This window comes from Lonchura striata, chromosome 1 (assembly GCF_046129695.1).
Source record: "Lonchura striata isolate bLonStr1 chromosome 1, bLonStr1.mat, whole genome shotgun sequence".
Classification (NCBI taxonomy): Eukaryota; Metazoa; Chordata; class Aves; order Passeriformes; family Estrildidae; genus Lonchura; species Lonchura striata.
In genome coordinates, this window is record NC_134603.1 from 125,524,642 (window position 1) to 125,547,350 (window position 22,709).

Sequence of the window (22,709 nt, forward strand, 5' to 3'; positions counted from 1 at the left end):
CAGTAAAGTCCAAAATGATAAACTAGAGTGGTATTGTTAATTTGAAACTCACAGGAAACAAATTTTCTGTTTACATGGCCACTTTAGAGAGGTGTTGGTGCTGTCCTGTAATTTTACAGTGCATCATGTTGTTACTGAGTATCCCATAAATTAATGGATCTGCTATACCTGATGCATATTTTGACTAGCTCATAATTCCTTTAGTACACATTTGTTCTCTTTGGAAATTTCAGTCTGATTATAATAGTCATACTGAGCCCAAGACAGAGCTCATTGTTATGAGTTTCATTGTATAGTTTTGAGCACGAAGAGTTGGACTGAGACATTATCAGCAATGCTCTCACTATTCTGGGTCCAGTCATTGCAAAATAATTCAGGCTTAATATATAAAGCTGAAGTTGAAAAGTATCAGGAATTCAGCTAAACCTCATCTGAGCAGATGATGAGATCCTACTGACAAGGCAATAACACAAAAACTGTTGTGGGTTAGAAAAAAGAACTTGGAAATAATATGACAAGAGGCAAAGAAAATGGACAGGAATTCAGTGATGGAAAATTCACACTGAGAAGTATTTGAGCTACAGCCACAGAAAAATTAAACTAACAAAATTTTAAACCCCCCCACACTTCTAATAAGGCAGCATAAAGAACAATAACTGACAAGAAGGACTTGAAATGCTGAGAAGGAGAATGAATGTGAAAGTACAAAATGAAATGGAAAGTTAGGGGAGAAAAAGAGAAACAAAGCCAAAACAACAAATTGCATAAAACAGCTGAAAATATCAGACAGTTCATAATGTATTTGTAACAGCATAATAGCTGTACATCTCTATTGTAAGAGAATTCAATTTTATTCACTCTAATTTAGTACAGGACAGTCAATACAGCCATTTCAAATCTGTTGTTCGCAATCCAAGACAGCATGTTGACAGCTTTTAACAAAGTGCTTCATAATGTAGACTGCTGGGGACTAGGGAAAGAACCAAGCCCAGGATCAGCAGTGGAGGACATAATATACAAGCTTTTCAGGAATGTATTGCACAAGAGATCTTTATTATTTTGTCTTTTAAGAAGTCTGCATTTCAATTTTACTGATATTATACATAATTCCCACATTTTGTCTTCTACTGAATGCCCTTCTCCCCACCTCATGCCCAAACCTTCTTATTTCTGCGCCCTGAGTGGTAGCAGCAGGTGCTTCAGTAGTGGATATTGCAATGCAAACCAGTGTTTAAATGGCCTGCTTTGGCTAAATGCTTCTTTGTTTGCTTGTAACAACTTCCTTCACATTCTTAACAAATACCTTCCATATGGCTGGAATATAAAGGTTTGGAAATACTTAAATGGGTAGCCCACCATGTGTTACACTGAGGATCATATGCAATGGTACATGGAGAGGCTCTGGGAAGAGCTCATCCATCCTTCACTTTCCAGAAAAATGTTACTTTCCTCTAACTTTTATTTTAAGTCAATATTTACAGTGGAGTGTTTAAAATACCTAGTCAGATCGGGGAACTCATCAGAGTAGGCAGACTGCACTGTGCATTTTGAAGTGCTCCCCTAAATTAAAAAAGACATAATGCTTTTAAGTCTCTGTCATCCAGAAGGTACTGAAACAGTTGAAACAATCTGAATTTATTTTTAACATGGCAACTCACAGTTGTGTCTGAAGGTAAGCTACAGAATAACACACTTTGTTCCTCTGATTTGCTTTTACCAATTCAAAAACTATAAAGGTAGTTTTTATGGGTTTATTTCAGCCAGATTACATGGGCAAGTGAATTTCTTGCTGTTCTATTCCACTATCCAGACTAGAGGGCTTGTGGAAGACACCAGACAGAAACCTGGGTGTGAAACATACCCTGAGACCTGATACTGAGATTCCTCCAGTTCAGACATAGTCATCAATTCTTCCCCTGTTTTCTCAAATCCCATAAGGAGAATGGCACACATACTTTCCTTTTTTAGTACTGCAAACACTGAGATACTTCACTGCTGATCCCAAGAGAGCTCTTTCCCTCTGAGCCACCTACAGAGTCCATCCTTTTGAGATGGATGATGAACAGCTGGCAATAGCCCCATCAGAGAACGTGGTGGGGGTGCCATGCTGACAAGATAGAGAATGTCCCTTCAAGGGAGAAATACGCAGCTGCAAGGGTGCGAAAAGGGAAGAGAACTTCATAAAATGTGTCCTGATGAGGGGACTTGCAACTGTAGTGGAAAGTGTATCCTTCTATTATCAAAGTTGCATCAGGAAAACATTGTCTCAACAGTTTTCTGCTGGACCTGCTTCACATTCCATTGGGCAAGGGAATATTCACAGTGCCAGTGGGACAGGGGGAAGCTGAGTACAGATCTCCACCCCACCCAACCAGACAACTTTGGGAGCAACTCTCTCCTCAAAGGGTAGATTTTCTCACTGAATTATTGGGTAATCATAATACAAAGTACATAATCTAGTAACAATCCCCTTGATTAAAAAGGGACACATAAAACATTGTTAAGTTTTTAATAAAAATTAAACCTCTTAATTGAGGAATAGAGGTTATTCAGAAAAAACTAGAAAAAATAGTTTGCCTGGTTTTGTATTCATCTTTCTGCTAGCTGCACAGTGGAAAAAATAATGATATAGGAACTTGTGTGGAGGAAAAGTGCTTTAAAATTTGATATATTAGGGTTTTTTTCCCCAATTACATTTTTCTGATTAGATTTATTTTCCAGGATTTGTGATATTTTGAAATTTGAACTGTTGACTTGCTGTTTCAAGGAACCAGTTCTGCTAGCCATTCCTTTCAACTTCAGATTTCACTTTCACAGTAAAGTTAAAGGCTGTTGAATTGGGAACCTGGGGAATGCATTGAAAGTCCGCCTGTACTTGGCACTGGTGAGGTCACACCTCTAAGCCTGTTTTCAGTTTTGGGCTCCTCATTACAAGAAAGGCATGGAGAGTGTCCAGAGAAGGGCAGTTGAGCTGGAGAAGGGTCTGGTAAAAGATCTGGTGCACAAGTCTGATCAGGAGCAGCTGAGGAAGTTGGTGTTGTTTATTCCAGAGAAAAGATGGCTCAGGAGGACACCTTATTATTCTCTACAAATGCCTGAAAGGAAGGTGTAAGGAGATAGGGGATGGTCTCAAGTAATAGGACAAGAAGAAATGGCCTGAGATTCTGCCAGGGAAGGTTTCTTCACTTAAAGAGTGGTCAGGCATTGGAACAGGCTTCCCCTAGAAGTGGTGTAATCGTTATCCCTCAAAGTGTTTAGAAATCATTTGGATGTGGCTCTTGGGGACATGGCTTAGTGGTGAATGTGCAGTGCTGAACTAATGATTGGACTTTACTATTTTGATTCGAAAGTGACATCATTCCCCCTCTGCGCCCTCCCCTCCATTTTTTTTCCCAGAGGATTTCAAGAGGCTTACACTTCCCGCCTGTATTGCGTAAATAAACATTTTCAGTTATTTGGAGGATGAAAGCCTATTTCCTTCCAAAGCCTGCCTCTTTCAGACGAACAGCTGCCGCCCAGCGAAAAGCGTGCAGGAAAGAACGGACGATGCGGAGTGCCCACGGGACCCGCAGCAGCATCCGAACAGCACTGCCCATCCCGAGGCAGGCCACGCGGAGTGCCCCGTCCCTCCACCCGCTTTCCCGCCGCTGCCGGGCGGCTCCACCCCGCCACCGCCCCGCGCCCCTCCTCCCTGCTCCTTCCTCCTCCTCCTCCTCGGCCCGCGGCGGCGGGGCGGCCATGGCGCGGCGCGGCCGGCGGCGGCGGCGGGCAGCGGCGGCGGGGACCCGCGGCAAGGTGAGGGGCCCGCGGGCTGGCGGAGCGGGGCCGGGCGGCGGGGACAGCGAGCCGGCCCGCAGCTTCCCGCCTGCCCGGGGCAGCGGCGGCCTTTGTCCGCTGCCCGCGGCGTGAGGGGTCGGAGGAGCTGCCCGGCAGCGCCGGCGAGTGACCGCCAGTGGCGGGGCGGCTCCCCGGCGCGCCCGCAGCGCCGCCGCCGCAGCGCGCTGGCCGGGACACCGGGCGGCCCGCGCTCCCGCCGGGAGCCATCCACGTGGCGCGGCGGCTCCGCGCTTGTAAAAGGCCGGGAACGGGGTGGGAGCCGCCCTCGGGGCGGCCCTCAGGCACTCCGCAGCGGCGTGGGGCAGCTGCAGCTGTGCTGGGACTTGTAGCGGCTCTAATAACGGCTGGAGTGGATCACTGAGAATTAATTAGTTGTGAGCCTGGGGATACCACTTTAGAAACGGCTAATACATTTATTTAATTCTAGCCTATTTTACTTTTTTTCCTTTTTTTCTTTTGAAATGCCGCGATGCCAATGCTGGCAGATACTTGAGTCGCCTGAGAGGCATGCTTCCATCGGCTGTGGTCTTGTCCAAGCCTGGTAGCACATGCTTGGGTGCATCAGGCTGATTGTGTGGTTCAGATCTTGGGAGGTCGTATGGCTGTAGAATCGTAGAATACTTTGGATTGGAAGGGACTTTATCTAGTCAACCTCCGTGAATGACCATTGTCATCTTAAAACTAGATCATGTTGCTCAGAGCCCCATCCAACCTGACTTAAATGTTTTCAGGGGTGCAGCATCTTATCAACTCTTCAGACAGCTTGTTCCAGTGTTTTACCATTCTTATACGTAGTCTAAATTGACGGTTTAAGTCGTGGTGAACTTCCCGGGTGATGTGAAGGAGTGAGGAGAAGCTGAGCATCTCATTCAGCTCTTGCCAATGGAAATTTAGAGTTTTACAAGGGTTTCTGTGGAACTGGAGTGTAATAGAGCCACTGGAATATTTATCAGAACCTCTGTCCTTGCAGAGACCTTCCACCTCTGTATGACCTCAGCCCCTTCATTGGCAGTGTGAAGATAAGGCCACTATAAAACAGTTTGGGATAACCCTGTTTGACTACAGACACAAATGGCACTCGATTCTCACCTCTCGTGCTGTAACACGAGACTCTTACTGTCTACTAGTTCCCTTTCTGGTACACAGCTAAAGGCTGCACATCATCTTTCTTTAAAGGCTCAGCAAAGGGCAGAAGGACAGGGTCTGTTCTTGGTACTTTCCTATTTCTCATGGGAGTTTATTTTTGACTGAGCACAGCCTTCTGCTGGCTCCGCTTTGTCTTTGTGATACATTAGTGGGCAGTGAGTTCAATCCTGGCTGGGCCAGAAGGATGTGGTATGAAGGTTTCTTTGCCTCCGAAGTCACGGACCGTCAGCAGTGACGGGCAGATTGGCTTGTGAGTACATGCCCCCATTCAAAAACAATTGCCGAAGATGTCAGCAGTACAAAACTGTTTTGAATTGCAAGACCTGCAGTTCCACTTCCTGTCCCGGGGTCTGATTTACCAGGTTCTGGCACAGCAATTTCAATACTCAGAGCTTGTTAAAGGGGTGCTGGCTGTGACTTTGTGTTTGCACCCACAAGGCCTGAACTCAAGTCCTAGATTTGAACAGTCCAGGCACAAAGCGAGGGTACATTGTGGTATTGTACAAAAGTGTTTTCCTTGAAACACCGGGGCTGGGACAGTAATTAGGCATCACCATGGGATACTCTTGAATTATGCAGAATTAATTCAGAAATAGTTGTTACAACTGTTAGGATTGGTGAGAGATTAGATGGTGCAAAGGAAAAAATAGTAGCAGTTGATAGTGTTTGGATTGTGTTCATATGCTGGCATGCTGATACAGTGCTACCAGCATTTTTGAAGAGTAGGAAATAGTTTCCAGGAAGGTACTGCCTATGGAAGGTGACATTTTAAATTACTTGCCATGTGATTATGATAATTAGGAATTCCTTATTTTAGGACAAAGTAGCTTTATGGACATTAGCTTATTATCAGTCTAAATAAGGCAATATAGAAACTGTATTCGGCTGGCTGTTCTGAAAACAGCTGAATTTACCAAAATTTCATGGACCACTAGGTTTACTGGTGTGAAAATTGGAAAATTGCCAGAATCTTTTGACGGGGTACCCTCAAAGTCCCAGGAGTTGTTGCTGTGACAGATTAAAGGCTCAGGCATAATCCATCTTTACTTTAGAATGGAATTATTCCTGCAAAGATCATAAAAGTAGGTGATGACTGCTTGTTCTATCTGTTGTTCCTTCTTCTTTCAGAACACTCACTTGCTTTCCATCTCCTACCACTTATGCCAGGAATACAATTCACTGTCCAGGGGATTTCAGCTTCTTGTGCTTTAGTGATGTAGAGAAATTTTGGAGGTCATCTGCGATCTTCCTTGCCTTCCTAGATCTTGTTGATGCCCATGAGTCTCCGGCTGATTGTGTGGTTGACAGTCTTTTCAACCATGCATCCAATCTGTGTAATTCTTTTGTACTGTAGTATGGGGCTTTGTATCTCTGTGCTTTCCATGTCTTTCACATGTTTGTATGTTACTTAATTTTAAGCTTTTAGAATGCTGTTTGCTTTTGTGACTCCAATGGAAAAATCAGGATCTTGACTTCTGAGTAGTTCTGGTTTATTGGTCTGGCAACTATTGACGTTCTGTCTGGGCCCCTCTATTCTTGTAGTGCTGCCCACAATTGTCAGCCTTGGAGTGCTTCCCTGTTCGGTTGTTCCTTTGAGGTATGAGCCAAATGCAGTGCCCTTGGGTGGTGTGCCTTAGGCTGGCTTCTGGACTGAACCTGGGACAACAACAAAAAAAGTCAAGAGGCTTTCCAGCACGTAGTGAAGGTGTGGCTTTGCACAGGTTTGGTTTGTGTGAGTATCTGCTTGGGATTAATCTTTGGTTATTTCAGTCTGACTGAGTTTGAACATGACTGAATTTTCTGTCCTCTACTTTGAGTAGGAATGCCCATACATTGTTTTAAATTGAATTAAGGGAACACAGCCCAATTGACTTTTTTCCCCATGGTAGGAGCAAAAATAGGGAACTATATCTAGCCCTGCTTTCTCATGCTGTAGGTTCTCCTGATACATTGCTGTTGGAGAAGAATGTGCTAGTGTGAAAATTGGCAGGGAAAGTGATGTGTGCAAATAAGACTTAAAAAAATTAAACATGGTAGTCATGTTTAGAAATAGCTGTAGAAATAACATGCTTCCTACCAAATACATTGGTTTGCATGGAGGCAGGTGTTCTCTATAAGAGCCTACCGAGCAGGTTGCATCTTTTTTGGCTTTGGTGTCAGGAAAGTTGCTTTTTCAATTGAAACATGAAAATTCTTCCTGTTGATGTGGATAGCAAAACAGCTCACCTCCGGCTTATCTTTTTTTCCTTGCCTAACAAGATGGAATTCACGAGGGTAGTGCTTGGAAAAATGTTCTTGTGAGTGCTGTGGGTGTCTGAGCTTTGGACTACTTCTGCAGAAAGATAGGATTTGTTATTCTGGCAGTTGTTGGATTGTATGCCATCTGTAGCAGGGAAGGTTTGCTGATGCTTTTGAATAGTACCTTGTAGGGGTTTTACACAACTAAGTGTATTTTATGTGCAAAAATAAATGAGTTCAGTAGGTATAAAACTTCATACCAGAAATAAGACTGACTTTTTCAGCAGCTGTGAATTTCCAGCTTTTACTAGAGTTTTGGTATTTAGCCTTTGTAACAGGTATATTTAAAATATGGCATTTCTCACACCTGCAGCATTTCAGCAGTCCATTGTGGTCTATTCATGTTGAAATATTTTCCCTGAGCAAGTTTGCAATGTACGTCACATCTCTGCCTTCATGACTTTTTTAGGGGTTCAGTGGCAGAAAGATCCTTTCCTGGAGTGTTTGTGTTGTACAGGTGTTTTGAATAGATCAACATTTTGACATTTCTGTTTAGACAAATATGTATTTTCTGTCTTAGTGTATAATAATTTGTTGACAAGAGTGGAAATCTTAGGCTCTGATGCTGATTGTAAATCAGTTTGAGAATGTATTTTAATTGAAAGTTGAAGATGGAAATATCTGTGGCTTCCAGGACAATAAATGCACAATAAATGACAGTGAATGAACCCATCATAACAGAGATGTTTGCTGCAAGCTTGTCTTTTATGTCAGAGAACTTTTCTTGGAAATAAATTTGGCTTACAGTTTCAGGTAAAATTCAGAAATAGTGTTGCTAATCAAGATTCACCATGAGGCTTCCCTTTCTAAACTTCTGGAGTATGTCTACCTTGTACATGTCAGTTGTTGTCTGTTACTAACATTAATCCCTTCTGGTAAAATGGGGATTCATCAGTGACAAAACTGAGATTCTTTCTAGTAAGGCTATGGGGGAGCAAGTCACAAACTAAAAATCCTTGGAGCTCTGGAGTAAGTTACTTAAATCAGCACCAGTACCATAGAATTTGGGAATGCAAAAAAATTAAGTCTACTGGGAAAGAATTTTTTTGTTGTTCAAAATCAGTAATTACAGCCTCATAATGGCTCTTCTGGTGCAGATGCAGAAGCAATAGATGAAGAAGAAGGAATCAGGCATACAGTAATTATAGCAGTGGCTAACTCAGCTGTACATTAGCACACGAACTAATGCAGTGGCTCCTGAAAGCAATTTATTCATAGCAGCGAGACTCTCAGCTCCTTGCATGTTTTTCCATTAAAATGCACAATCCTTCATTTTTAAGACTGCTTTGTACTGAGTGAATTCTGTCACAGCAATGGAAGTGGATTCTGGATGTTCACTGTAGGAGGTGGGAGTGGGAGAATATCCAAAGAGGTTTGGATATGGACAGCATGACTTTAGCAACTGTACTTTGGATCATGCCATTATAGGCCTGAGAGGGTCAGTTGTTCAGAGGTCTCTTGCTCCAGCAACACTAAGTTTGTTTTGCATCAGTCTATATCAACGTTGGTTTTCTGTGACATTGTAAAAGGGCAGTGTGCTCTCAGTTCTGAACCTCATCTCTGACATGTATGGGTGAATATTCAGGGCTGGAAAACAGCACTTTCAGATGAGGATTGGCCTCTGACCAGGCAGTCACTGATCTCATGTTCCTGAGAGTTAATGAGAGTGTGACTTTAGCAAACAGCAGAGAGGCTTGTTTCAAGTTGGAGTGGTTTATGTGAGGTGTATATGTGGTCCAGGGAATGTAGGGGATGAGTGTCTGGATGCTGGTGAGGAATGCAGACACTTTTCTCCCAGAGCATTTATGTGACTAGCAGAATGGTTTTGCGGGTGATACTTGGATGTGTGAAAATGTGTTCTGAAACTTGGCAAAATGCTTTCTTCCTTGGTTTTTAAAGCTTAATCTGTTAATCCCATTCTTACACACACCAGATCCTAAAGCAGCCCACACGTGAGCTGTCTGAAGGCTTCTTTGCTATCCTGGCGCGTGCAGAGCCTTTTCCAAAGTGTTTGCTGTCAAGTATAAAGCCCACTTGAATGGTTGTGGTGTTATGGGTCTCCTAGGCTGGGACTGGACTTCTTGAACTCTGAAGCTGTGACCATGGTCACCTCAGAAAGGCTACGGCTGTGCTCTCCCCCCTCTCCTGGTGGGCCACATAATGGGTTTCTAGCAAAGCAGAAGTGTTCTTGGTTAGCACATTTTCACTCTTTTATCAAGTATCACAGGAGAAGCACTGTGACAGTACTGACCAAGGAGAATGAGTTGCATTGGTTTTATTTTTGGAGTTAGCTAAGTGTCTGCTAAAATCCATCATAGTACTGTGGGATCTAAAGGTCAGGTTTCTTTGTACTTTAGCATTGTGTTATGTTTGAAGTTGTGTTCTTCAGCTCTGAGCCAACAGTTCTCTGAAGGAGCAGGAGGGGTGGTGGGTTTCCCCATGGGTAAAGGTACCCTGAGCTCTCACAAAGATGAGGCACTCATGTATTTTTATGTCTCTGAAGAACTTTGCTATGGAGTTGAACACCCTATGTATTGCATCCCCTCCCTAATCCCAGATCCGGAGTCTGTATTCAGGGATTAAAACAGTCTATACAGAATTTTCCTGCAGTTTAGCTAAATAAGGTACAGTTTACACATAGCATATTTTGTGCTACAGACTTGTGCTTGCATAGGAATATAAAAACAAGTTGTACTGTTGCCAGTTTGAATTTTCTTGTTAAATTGGTGTGTGTGACTCGTATTTTCTGTCTGGTTTTGAATCAGAAACAGGTACCCAAGGATGTGGCCAGCATTTTTAATGTCCCCAGTGACAGTGAAGACTTTCCAGGATTCCAGGACGATGTTTCCAAACAGAGCTTCTTGTCAGAGAACAAGTCTGCTAGTTTTGATTCCCTGGAGTCTGGAAAAGAGGTAGGAACAGGTTGCCATAGTCGAGTTATGCTCTTGGGATGCAGTAATACTCTAAGCCTGTGTAAAAACTGTAAAAAAAAAAAAAACTGTGTAAAAACTCACACCTTAACCTGTAATTTGCAGTGCCCATATTAAACATAAATGTAAACAAACTTAGTATTTAGGGTTTAGTGGTTGCTTTTGAAAACTCCTTCATTATATAAAGAAGTAAATGTGTTTCGTTTGAAGATGAGTTTAAATGAGATAGGTAAGTATATATTAGGTGGGCAATTGTGAGTATGTAGACTTCAAAGTATTTCTTCCAGAAATATTTCTGTGCTGTCTCTGCACTAAAATTGTGCTTTAATAGTGGTAATCCAGAGAAACTGGAGCTCCTGCTGCAGTAGTGCAATCTGCTGGTTCTTTGCTCTCTTGATGGTGAAGTGGTTTGGATCACCACAATGATTTGATTTTTTTTTTCTGATTTGGTAGTTGGAGTTACCAGCTGAATTCACAAGAAGGGAATAGAACTGGTATGCTGTCTTAAGTGGCAAAGCATTGAGTGTTTAGTCTTTTAGAAACTTATAATTACATGCTTGATAGCCATGGGCTAATGTCTTATAAGACACTTTTGTCATCTGTGATTTTGCAAAGGTCCCTCTATTTCATTAATGAGATAATTGAATTTCTTTACTTTTATTTTTCTAGTCCATCAGGTCAGCACCTTGTTAAGAGGTGCTTCTGACAAGGAAGATGGTTAGTGTTAGCCAAACAGTACAAGTATGTACCGTTTCTGAGCCTTTATAGGCAAAGTGACCCGAGGAGAGTGCAGAAACCTTTTTGGAGTAGAGCCACAGTCTGTGCTGTGGAGAAAGATAGTGTCTAAAATGTAATGAAGTGTACTGGGCTTTAAATTGGTTTGTAATTTTGTTGCTAGACAGCAGTACTGGCAATTTCAGAAAACCAGGAGGTAGCTTGCTGTTGCATTTGTGTTTTTGAGAGGACCATCAAAAAGGGTCAGTGGGGAGAAGTAGTGGTGGTGGGTGGAGGGGAAGCCTTTTGTGGAAGCTTCTACTTCTGCATACTTGGGAGCTGCAGACACCTGACTACTTTTCTCTCCCTTGATTTCCCAACTTGTGAAATAGAGTTTATGATAATGATCTCTTCTGCAAAGCATTTTAAAATCCTCTGAGGAAAAATGCTGTGGAAGAGATAGATACAGTTAGTTTAACATGCATTCCTGAGAATCCCAGTGAGACTTGTTCCAGATTTACAGCTGGCACTGCAACCTTCCTTACTATTCCTGTATTTCCCTTGGGATGAGAATTATTTAAAATCTTGATCAGTATTGAATTTAATTTCCTTACCACTAAATGGTACAATAAAAATACCCTGAGTTCCATCCAACTGCAGCATAATCTGCAGTCCTTGCACATCAGGGCCCTGCATCAGGATGAGCATCATCTAGTGTTCATGATGCCAAACACCGCTATTGCTGCAAAAGGCCATTGGTACTTGTGCAGGAAACAAAAGAGTTTTGGTGCAAAGGGCAACATGATGGGAAGTTCAGAAAAATTCAGCAGTTCTTGAGAAAGGAGGCAAGGTAGCTGCCCTGCTGGGGTGGCAAATGGGCTGTTAGTGCATCAGGTTTTCCCTTGGATGCTGAGGGGCAAATGAGTTAACAAGCAGTGACCTCTGTGTGCGTGCTTTTCCTCAGGGCTTTCTGCAGTCCTGCTCTGATAATCTCTGTGCTTCTGCCAAGTTCCCACAATTTCTCTCAGAATAGGTATCCCTGATGTGTATTTTACCTGGTGTAGACTGTTCTTCATAAAGGAACAGCATAGCTGTAGGTGTGTTATTTTTAGTTACTTTAGCTAACAAATAGCATATTTCCCCCATCAGCCTTCATTGTGGAATTTCATAAAAACACAGAATACATAAAAATTTCAGTTTCCTCCAAGAAATGCAATTTAACTTTAAAGTGACTTCCCTATTGTGTTTGTTCTGTCCTCGAGCAGCTGCACTGCAGCTATCAAAAAAGAATAAAGTAATTTTCCTCAGAGAAACCTCATTACAATTACCCATAATAATTTGTAGATATTTAAGTGTAAAGAAACAGCATATGCAATGGCTTCCCCCTCCCATTCCCCTCTAAGTTTTTCCACTCATCTATTGTATCTTTTTTTCACCAGATAATATCTTAAAATAAAGAAATGTGTAATTAAAGTCAGGGAAGGGAGGGAATTGAAAGGAAGAATAAAGATATTTAGCAAATGCATTGTATTAAATGTAATTTTGTTTCTTGTGTGGGAGGAAGAAGTAACAGAGGAAAACTGGGGAAACAGATGTTGCTGACTTTCAAGAGGCAGGTGTGATGTGAGCATGGATTATGTTCCTACCAGGAACAAGTTTCTCAAGAGATTAGCAGGAACACGTTGACTAAATGGCTTTCTACTAGTTCTTGTTGGAAGTATGGAAATATATTTCTATTTAATAAAAGCCTTGTGTTTAATTGGAATGTAATATACATATAATGAAGAGTGTTTTAATGAGATCTTTTTACTTCCTGGTCTATAGGCTGAAATTGAGGCACGGTCTACCCTAGAACACATGTAAATAATAAACTGCACCAAAAAAACAGCAAGTTGAGAAGGTGGAGGGATATTAATCAAGCTGTTCAAAGCTCTCATAATTTGTGTTGGTGTCAGTCAGTTCAGTGATGGTGTAACAGCATGAGGAGCAGACCCCGTCTCTCATTTGTATTTTCTTTATTCAAGGCCTGTTGTTTTCATCAAGAAGAAAATACATAAAACAACATGATAATTTACATACAAGAAAATATTTTTATTGAGTAGTAATGAAGAAGGGTAGAGGTGAAGGAGAAGGTTTCCCCCACAAGAAGTACCTCTGTTAAGGCCCTGTCCTCAAAATTAAAAAAACCAAATCTTGCAAAGTTAAAACAACTCAATATTGAAACCGAATATTGTCTTCTTGTTGTTTGTTTCTTCTGACAGGCTTTGCCTGCAAAGTGCTTTCACAGTGTGCTATTTAGTTGGCATGTCTTAACCCTCAAAGCCTGTTTATTGTGGCTGTGTGAATATCCTATATCTGACTTCTCTCACAGCTACTGAATGGTATTTCTGCAGGGGCTCCGGTTTCAGTCCAGATACCTCACTGAAGAGCTGCAGAGGATTTTCACTGAGGACACTGACTCTGAAACAGAAGTGTTTGAGGGCTTTCCTTCAAACGAGGTGCATGTGAGCAAGAAAGAAGTTCTGGTAAAGGCAGTCACACCTACATGTGAATGTATATGTTGACTTCTTTTTTTTTTCTGTCTCTTCTGTGTAAATTTCATGTTCTTGTAGGAATTTTTCTGATATACTGTGATGGCCTTTTTTCATAGTGAATTAAAAAGTGTTGTCTTAAAAGAGAGAAAGAATGCTTTATTGTAGCATCACATATGACAAATGAGAACTACTTTCACTGCTTGTAGATTGTATTGGGCAAGATTGTTCCTCTGGAGACAGCCATATCTGTATGCCAGACAATACTAATATGTTTTGTTGATCTCTGCACGGGCAGAAGTTGCATACTGTGAACTGGTAAAATTTAGGTGAATTTATGGTGGTGCCTTTGGGTGGAAAGACTGCTGTCTAGAACTAGTGATTTTAAAATTACCTCTCTTGTGTCAGAGCCAATAATGTAACATGGGATTTTTTTCTGCCTCTAGATGGTGGAATCAGACTTGAGTGATGGAGAACGTGATAATTTGTTGGGTAATGAGAAAGAAGAAGAGGAGGAGATGAAGAAGAAGGTTTCCCCCAGGAGAAGAAGCTTTGGCCTTCGTGTTGCTTTACAATTTCCCACCAGGAAGTCATCTGAGAAAAAAGTGCCTGATCAGGCTTTGTCTGATTTACCTCTAAAGGACAGTGAATCCCTTGCACCTCTTTCAAAAGAAATAAGCCTCAAGCACTCAGACAAAGTAGAAGGCTCTGCTTCAGAGTCTGAAGAAGACATCAAAGAAACACAGGAGGAAAGTTCCAGTGCACTGCTTAAGAGAGCCATAAATATTAAAGAAAATAAAGCCATGGTAAGACTTAAGAGCAGTGTTTTGTTCTCTGACATTTACATCCAGTTACTTAGCTTTAGTTAGCATACTTGAATTTTAGGGTCCCTGCTAGTGCTGTGCTGGAACTTTGGGAACATTCTATGGTGTTTTTTTTCTATCTGGGAAAACCCTAGAGGACCCTCAGCACTCAGACATTTACCCCTAAAAAACCTCAAGTAGGGATTAGCCTGGTCAAGTTTAAAAACAGAGTAGAACTAAGAATTTTTAATAGAGTTACAATAATAAAGTTACAAATAACCAAGTTTTGCAGCCTTCAGAACATGTTAGAAAACCAGCTGGTCCTTTCAAGTAGTTTATGGTGTCATGTGCACAATAGTGTTTCTACTTTTTGTTTATTTGTGGCAGATCTGCTGCAGTTACTGATTGGAAAGCCAGCTAAAAACTACTGAGAATGATAAATGTAATTTTTCAGTTGTACGGGATGTGATTTTTAGAGTATTGCTTTACTATATAACTGCTGAACATGTGTACATGTGTTTTGGTGTGGAAAAGAGCAACTGATCATTTCCTAATGTTTTTTCCTCTATTATCCAACATGCTACCAGCTCTCTTTAATTATCATGCTGCTATGTAATCCGAACTGATGTTCAATCTTTAGTAGCTCCTTCAGTTTTACTGTGTTTCAGGGAAAGTTGCAGCTTCCAAGCAGTCTTGGGGCTCAAGCAATACCTCTTGGTGTGGGCCCGCAACTCCTGTGTAAAGACTTGCTTCAGCTTTGTACCTCTTTGCACTTCTAATCTGTCATGTGGCCCCACTGCTGTTGTGTTGGTCTTGCTGCTCTTTGGTCCTTACCTTCCACTCTTCCTTGCAGTTCAGCTACTGTGAAATTCACTGACATCCTATGAGCTGTACTGTAATGGCATTAAATAGCTCTTAATAAATGCACACTGAAGTATTTACTGAGAAATATTGTATTCAGCTTTTAATCTCTTGATGGCTGTGGCAATCTCAGAGAGTTAGCAGCTTGGCTTATCCCCACTACTAGTGGCTTTTCAGAAGTTAGCCTCATTCTGTAATTCCAGAACATGTCAGTGTCCTTCTTTACATATCAGCCACTTCTTCTGTCGAAATGTACTTCCAAGACATCTTGTGCATGGTGCAAGAAATCATCATCCTGCAGAAGTACTTCTGGTGCTGTACATGATCAGAACATGCATACATTGGAGGAACTGCCAGTGGGGCTTAGTTGCTCTCTTTGTAATGAGTGTGTACCCAGTGTCTGCACTGCTTAAGGGGATGCTGAGCTCTGGCAAAGAGCACAGATGTATCTGCAGTGAGGAAAAGCTCACTGGGAATATCTTACTGTCTTCTGGTACCCTGTCTTTTCTCTCTCCTGTCATATGAACTTAATTTCTCGTTACCAATCATTACCATGTTGTAATGCACTCCTTTGGTGCTGTTTTGACAAGATGCTATGTAACTCTGTCTAGTTCTAACTCCCAGTAAGAATTAGTGGGAGCTATGAAGTTAGTATTGTTGGCAGAGTTTTTGCTTATGGCATAATAAATAAACCCCTTTTATGAGCCCCGCTTTATTTAAGTGCTTCCATAAAGATTCCCTGCACATGTTTAGCTGTAATTTGAAGTGCATGTGAAGAATGGATGGTAGGTGGTGTTGCTTTTTTTGCAAGTTTCAGTGAGTTTTCAATTTGACATCACTTGATTCCAGCTTGCCCAGCTGCTGGCAGAACTGAATTCCATACCGGACCTGTTCCCGGTGAAAACACCCTCCTCAACTCCTTCAGTAAGTTCCCAATACTGGTTGGTGATGATAGTAATTTTTGTTAGACTTCGGATTAATGAATTTATCAGAAACTTCAGCAACTTTGTTCTGGTTTTCTTTGGGTTTGGTTACTTTATTTGTATAGATTCACTATTGGTCGGGAAGTGCCAGAGATTATGTGAGGAAATGGAATTTTGTAAGATAATTTATGAAGAAATACATCCCAAGACTCCAAAATTAGGAATCTTCAACTAAATGAAGCAGCTTCTTGATACCCTTTCAGTTTAAAAAGTTTAAAAGAAAATTAATGAGAATTCAGCTTGTTCCTCAAACTGTATTCCTCAATTTTCCTCAATCGTATATTCAGATTGTGGAAAAATCTGAATATTTAGCTACCAAAGAGCAGTGATAACTAGCTTCCACCTTAATATGCCACATGTTAAATTTTGGTATAGTTCTGTGATGTTAATTGGAAAGGAATTTGATGAGAAGGTGTGATTTTTAAAGTAGCAGAAAGGTATAGTGTGTAGGGAATATATTTGGTGATGGATTTTGGCTGAACAAATAAGGAGTAGGAGAACAGTAGATCAATTCATGATAGTACAAGTGTGGTGCAGATATTTTCAGGTTGTTTCTAGTGTTTAACACTACAAACATAACTGAAAAGACAGTTACTTGGATTTTCTTCTCTTTGTAGAAACCGAAGAAAACCCCAAGGAGGACATTCTCTGAAGGCCAGATAACACGCCGGATGAACCCAACCAGGACTGCTCGTCCACCAGAAAAATTTGCCTTGGAAAAATTTACTGTGTCAGCTGTCAAATTTGCAGAACACATCCGTAGCTACAGACAACAAAACCTCTTGAAGAGACTCAGTGTGGTATTTGCCAGATTTTGATATCCCCAGTAGTCAGGAGCTAAGAAACGTTTAAATTGTTGGCCAGCACTTAGACCAGACACCATATCCTGCGCAAAGTTATTGAAAGTCTTTGGTTGGGATTAGCTACAGAAGAAGTTATCTCCAGGCCTTTCTGTCTCATATTTCACCTGTTAAATGGGCTCTGTTTGTGACCGGTGTTACTCAGGCATAACAAGGCAGTTAACTTCTGGTCTTTTATTAATTCTTCATTTGAAAATTACTAGAGCTCTTAATGTATAAATCCTTGGAGTGGCAAGGCAGTGGGGTGCTGAAGGTGGCAAAGCAGATCTTCTCTGTTACCAGACTCAGGATAAAAAAGGGAAAAATCCTTCCCTGGAAATAGCAGATGGAAGATTTGAGTTATGTGGCTGAACTGAGAATGAATTAAGGGAATCTGCATCAGCAAACTGCTAATGTAAGGCTAGTAGTGGAAAAGTTGCAGATTTTACTCTTTCCTATTTTTAAAAATAGGAGTTTTTCCTTCTCTAGCTTATGGTGGTCATTTGTCTTGCTTACATTTTCTTAGCCCTTATGAGGAAGACCCTTTAATTTTGAATCCTTACATGCTGGATCCCAGTTCTGCTTGTAGGAACAAGTGCTGGACATAGTTAAAGCATTATAGAGGGAACTTGGCTATTAGAAGAGGAGTAGCACCAAATGAGAACCTGGGCTGGTAAATTATGTTTTGGATAGAACAGAACTGATCTAGAGTGAAGGACAAATGAGGTCTTCAGAGACAGGTATGGGAAAGCTAAGAATGTGATGAGATTTGTTCATGAATAGGGGTCAAAGAGAATGATGACTTAGAAGGAAAAAAAAATCACTTAATGGTGAGTGGACGACTCTCTTCCAAATAACAGGTTAATAAGAAAGGGCTGGGTAAGACAGGACTAACCTGAAACTTCAGTAGAGTTTTTTTTTTGCAGGACATTAGAGATTGTCATTGGAGAAAGCAACTAGAGAACATACAAGGAGATTGAAGGAGGAAAGCAAGGGAAGGCAGATGATCACAGTTCCTGATTTTGAGAGGGAAGAAATGGAGTATGAAGAGTTACAGTGGAAGAGGATGGGGAATGTAAAGAAAAGTTAGCAGTAAAACATGTCAAGGATTTGTGCACACAGAAGTAGTAATGATGAAAAGGAATTAAATAATAAAAAGCGTAGTAGGGAAAAGATTATGGAGGAGAGCGAAAGAAAGAGGAAGGGGTGATTTGGAAACTATTCCCTGTTCTTCCAGTTTGCCAGCTGTGGACTGCATACTCATTGTAAATGAAGGAATTTGTCACCAAGTGTGGTGACAGAGGCTTCATGACATCAGACAAAAGGTACTGAGATGAGTTTGTTTAGCAGGGGGATTGTGGAGTACGCAAAAGAAGGAGATCATCAAAGTACTCGACTCATCGCCCGGTAGAAGACATAACTGAGGAGGACTTGGACAACATTGCAATCACTGTTAGAGACAAAGTCTATGACAAAGTTCTTGTAAGTGGTTGCCATATTCTTCAGTGTGTCTGTGTGCTTGAAATGAAAAGTCTCTCACTATTTCACTGGTGTTTGCTAAAAGGTGTCCTTTCCTGAGGCTCTGGGGAATTTAGCTCGTTATTATGTCACACAAGTACAGCTTTGAAAGCTTTGCCAGACTTCTCTGTGCTTGGCTGTGGTGGTTGATACTCTCCACTGGCTTTTTGCCCCTGAAAAGTGTTTTTGTGCCACAGAGCTATTAAGTCAAGTTTGCTATAGCTGTTACTTGCCACTGGTAAGTGTTGGCATCCTTTTTGTCTCTCTCACTAATAAAAATGTGTTGTACCCCTAAATAATAGTAATCCCTGCTGTTCTTTGTACCTCTGGAAATGATTTCTGTACAGGTTGTGTAGTGTCCAGTGTCCTTAATGGAACTCCTCCTTCCTTGCTTTCACTGGATTTGGGTATTATTGATTATCATAAAGATCATCTTACGATGGATGTCATGCTTCATGGTATGGCAGGGATAAGTCACAAGATAATTTTCTCAATAGTTTTAGGTTTTTCCTAGAGAGAAGAAAGGACAAGAACTGAAATTATAAGGTTCATGTAATTTAAGAATTCCATTGCAACTGAAACTTAGCACTGTCTCTGTAAAATTCCTAGCATTGTTATATGATTTATCACAGTAACAGAACTTGCTCTTCATTGTTTAATTTGACTTTGGTTTGAAGTTTGTGCTTATTATTATTGGAAAAGCTCATCAATGGGCATTTAAGATGCCCTTCATATAAATGTTCTTCTCTTCCATTTTACCTTAGGGTAGTACTTGCCACCAGTGTCGACAGAAGACGACCGATACAAAGACAATCTGTCGCAAACAGGGCTGTGGAGGAGTAAGGGGGCAGTTCTGTGGACCATGTCTTCGAAATCGGTACGGTGAAGATGTGAAGTCAGCTCTGCTTGATCCAGTAAGTACCATTCTTGAACCTGGAATGAAAGTGTAAGGAATAGTTTAATTATTAATCTGTCATGTTAAGAGCATGCTCATAGTAACGGTGTTAAAACTTTTTTTGCCAAGAGCAGATCTGTAGTACTAACTGATGGCTCTGATGTGCAGCCCAGTGTGGCAGTGGCTGCTCTATTAGCACCTGTGCTTTTATGTGCAGTTGCTGGGTAGCGTGGAGGTGCCTGACTTCATATACCAGCTGGTTAATTCAGTCCCAGGAACTGTCCTGTACCAGCAGGCAGAGAGAATCAAAAGAACTTGTAGTAGTGGGTACCCATCTCTCTAGGGAGTTGACCACAGTCAGCCTAACATGGAATGAATGTTAGGCATTACAGGTGACTTCAGTCTATTTGAAAATCAATACTCAGCACATTAGAGAACCTGAGGCTTCAGAGTAAGAAGTATTCAAGCACTTAATAATTTCTCTAATCCTGCAGAATTTGGAAAGTGTTAAGAAGGTTGGCTGGCTGGCTGATAGAGGCTTGTAAAACCTTGCCCTGAACAATCACGTGGTGGGGAAGCCATATTCTGAGCAACAGGAAGGCCAGTATAACATTTTTCATAACTTGCTTTTCCCCTCCTCCCACGTTCACGCCCCTGCAGGCCTGGATCTGTCCTCCTTGTCGCGGGGTGTGCAACTGCAGCTACTGCCGCCGGCGGGACGGGCGCTGTGCCACCGGCATGCTCATCCACCTGGCCAAGTTCTACGGCTACAACAATGTCAAGGAGTACCTGGAAAGGTGACAGCTCTGCCCTCTGGTCATTCCTTTTTAAACTGTTACAACCCTTCAAATAACATTTGACTTCTTGTGCCCTGGGGCAAATCCTGCACCTATGCAAAAGAAGTTGCTTGGATTTCAGATTTTTTCCTTGGCTGAAATCAGCTTATTTGAAGTGAGATATATTGTGTGTGTAAACAATTAATTTGATTAAAAAATTGAAAGACTTCTGCCTATTTTGAAATTGGTTGGTTGGCTGAAGTGTATAGAAGTGCTGTTTTGGAAGTTATCACCTTCAGCAATGGAAATTTGTGGGGAAGCTGAGTTTCCTAAAAATCACTAACACTGTTTTCTCATATCTTCTAGTTTACAAAAGCAACTGGCGGATGACAATTGAGAGCACTGAATTCCAGCTGTGCCTGAAACTGGTTCATATGTTAACAGTTTGACTTCAGAAGTTTATTACTATGTTTTACATAAAATAGAATTGTAGTGTATAACATATTCATTTCTATTGGGAACTTTTTAATTGATATGGTCTTATGTTGCTGTCGAGGTGGGAATAATGAAGACTCCAAGTCAGAAGGCAAGAATAGAACTGAACTTTACTAACAAGTAGTGTTCCTGTTTTATACCCAGGATCGCTAAAGTGAAAGAGGATTGGTCTTCAAGTGAAAACCTTTCACACCATTGGTACACTTGGATTTAGGTCAGTGTAGCAGAACATATCTATAAACAATATGAAAAGAGAGAGAGATAATAATTGTTTACATTCCTTTCGGACTCTTTCCCAGTCTCAGCCTGGCAGAATCTCCTTTTCTCTGACTGAACTGAGAACATCCATAGTCTTATGCAAAAGATCACTCAGGAAAATGTTTTGGTAGAGAAATCTACATGCACAGACCTATATAAACTTGAGTAGTTAGTTTTTAATAGAGCTACACAACCACATGATGGAGAGCTTGGTCAAAATGAGAAATACTTTTATTTATATAATTATGCAAGTTTGCAGAAAGAGTGTTTAACAACTACCTTCAAAGCATCCCATCTTCAAGGAAACAAAACACCATTGTCTACCAGCTTGACCATAAAGATCCATTTTTCCAGCTCTGCTTTCTGAACCTGTTTCACCACCTGTAGCTTATAGAACTTGTTCTTGCAAAGAACATTCATCTGAATGCAATTATATTCTAGCCAAAGGTGATGCAATTGACCAGTGGGAGGATAGTTTTTGAAAATTTTGTTCCAAAGTGCAATTATTCACCAAGACATGAAAGTAGAAGAGTGTTTAAAAAGAATTTAAAAATAACCCAGTAAAAAAAAATCCAACAAAACTTCTCACCAGCAGTTTTTGTGTAGTGCACCTGCTGCCTAAAGCATCTACCCAGATGTTATAACTGGTCTATAGTTCAGGATTAAATTTTTTTACTTGCAGTTCATACTTAGATAGTTTTTCATTTGTACAATCAAGCTTTCAAACTACTTCGTTTAAATGAAAGATATTTGTATTGCATGTTAAAGTTTGTTAAAATCCTGTAATATACACATTTCATTTTATGTAGAGAGAATAAAGACTGATCTAAAGAAGAATATTTTGTGATTCGAACTACACACCTTGATGCTGTTGTTTCCCATTTACTTTCCTATAGCAGGTGTAATGGTGCTTGGAGATCAATAATCATTATGTGGAGAAACACATGAACACAACATTGATGGATGAGGAAATAACAACATAGACCACATAAGTGTTACATTAAGGATTGTGTTTTTGTGAGACAAATCCTGCTCCAGCTGACTGTGAAAAATACCTCTGCTTTTACAGTCATGTAGATTGAGAAAGCAGCATGTTTTATTGAAAGCTTAGTATGAAACTGCCAAGAGTGAAGCTATTCCTGCCAAAACCCATTTACCTGACTTGATTTTCAGCTTGAAAGTCAAAACACAGGTTGTCCTTTTGCTTTTATAAGCTGGACATTCATAAACATTCTTGGTTTCCCTTTGATCCACTGGATTAGCCTTTTTAAAAAATGTCTGGCATTCCTGAAGTCAGTTCCTGAACCATGCTTCTGTTCTCTGCTCCACTGGATGTCCTGTGTGGTGCCTGCAGTAATAGTAGCACCTGCTTTACATGATGTTCTGTAGTGCAAGACCAGAATAATTTGTGTTTAAACAGTTGCTAAATAGTTATGGCTATATATGAACATACAGATGTAGTGTAGACTTTAGATTTGGTTGATTTAGATATAGATTCTGTTGGCCTGTGCATGATCTCTTTGTTAGAATGCAGAGATGAGTCTGTAGCATCTGTCTTGACTGCACTTGTGGATTCATTAACATGTCCTTTTACTAAAAGCAGAGACTGCAGTGATAGGAAATTTTATTTATATAAACACCAACACAACCCCAAACTGCACTCACAACGTTCTTGATACTTTCCTCATCTCCAGAGGACGAATGAAGTGTACTGCCCTTGGACTTACAGATGTTGATGCCCCAATTCAAAAAGCAACATTCAAATGACATTCTTGCCATTGCTCCATTCCCCCACCCTAACTTTCCTCTTGGGGTTACTTGCTGT

The 22,709-nt window shown here is 40.9% G+C and overlaps 1 protein-coding gene across 2 annotated transcripts; it reads left to right on the plus strand.

The window, feature by feature from the left end:
• Positions 1–3,737: 3,737 nt before the first annotated feature.
• Positions 3,738–21,745, plus strand: CDCA7L (cell division cycle associated 7 like). 2 transcript variants are annotated; one of them, XM_077787531.1, is made up of 10 exons: positions 3,738–3,795; positions 10,047–10,193; positions 13,319–13,450; positions 13,903–14,262; positions 15,970–16,044; positions 16,721–16,903; positions 18,290–18,424; positions 19,225–19,374; positions 20,016–20,152; positions 20,498–21,745. In XM_077787531.1, exons 1-10 carry the CDS (start codon positions 3,739–3,741, stop codon positions 20,526–20,528), a joined length of 1,407 nt encoding a protein of 468 aa, XP_077643657.1. In that variant the 5' UTR covers position 3,738; the 3' UTR covers positions 20,529–21,745. The 2 variants fall into 2 exon arrangements, with proteins under 2 accessions (XP_077643657.1, XP_021393936.2); XM_021538261.2 differs by having other exon boundaries at positions 18,293–18,424.
• The last annotated feature ends 964 nt before the right edge of the window (positions 21,746–22,709 follow it).

Coding starts and splice junctions, on each gene's coding strand:
- CDCA7L (XM_077787531.1), top strand. CDS start 3,739: ATGGCGCGGCGCGGCCGGCGGCGGCGGCGGGCAGCGGCGGCGGGGACC. Junction 3,796..10,046: donor CGGCGGGGACCCGCGGCAAG/GTGAGGGGCCCG, acceptor GTTTTGAATCAG/AAACAGGTACCCAAGGATGT. Junction 18,425..19,224: donor AAGTCTATGACAAAGTTCTT/GTAAGTGGTTGC, acceptor ATTTTACCTTAG/GGTAGTACTTGCCACCAGTG.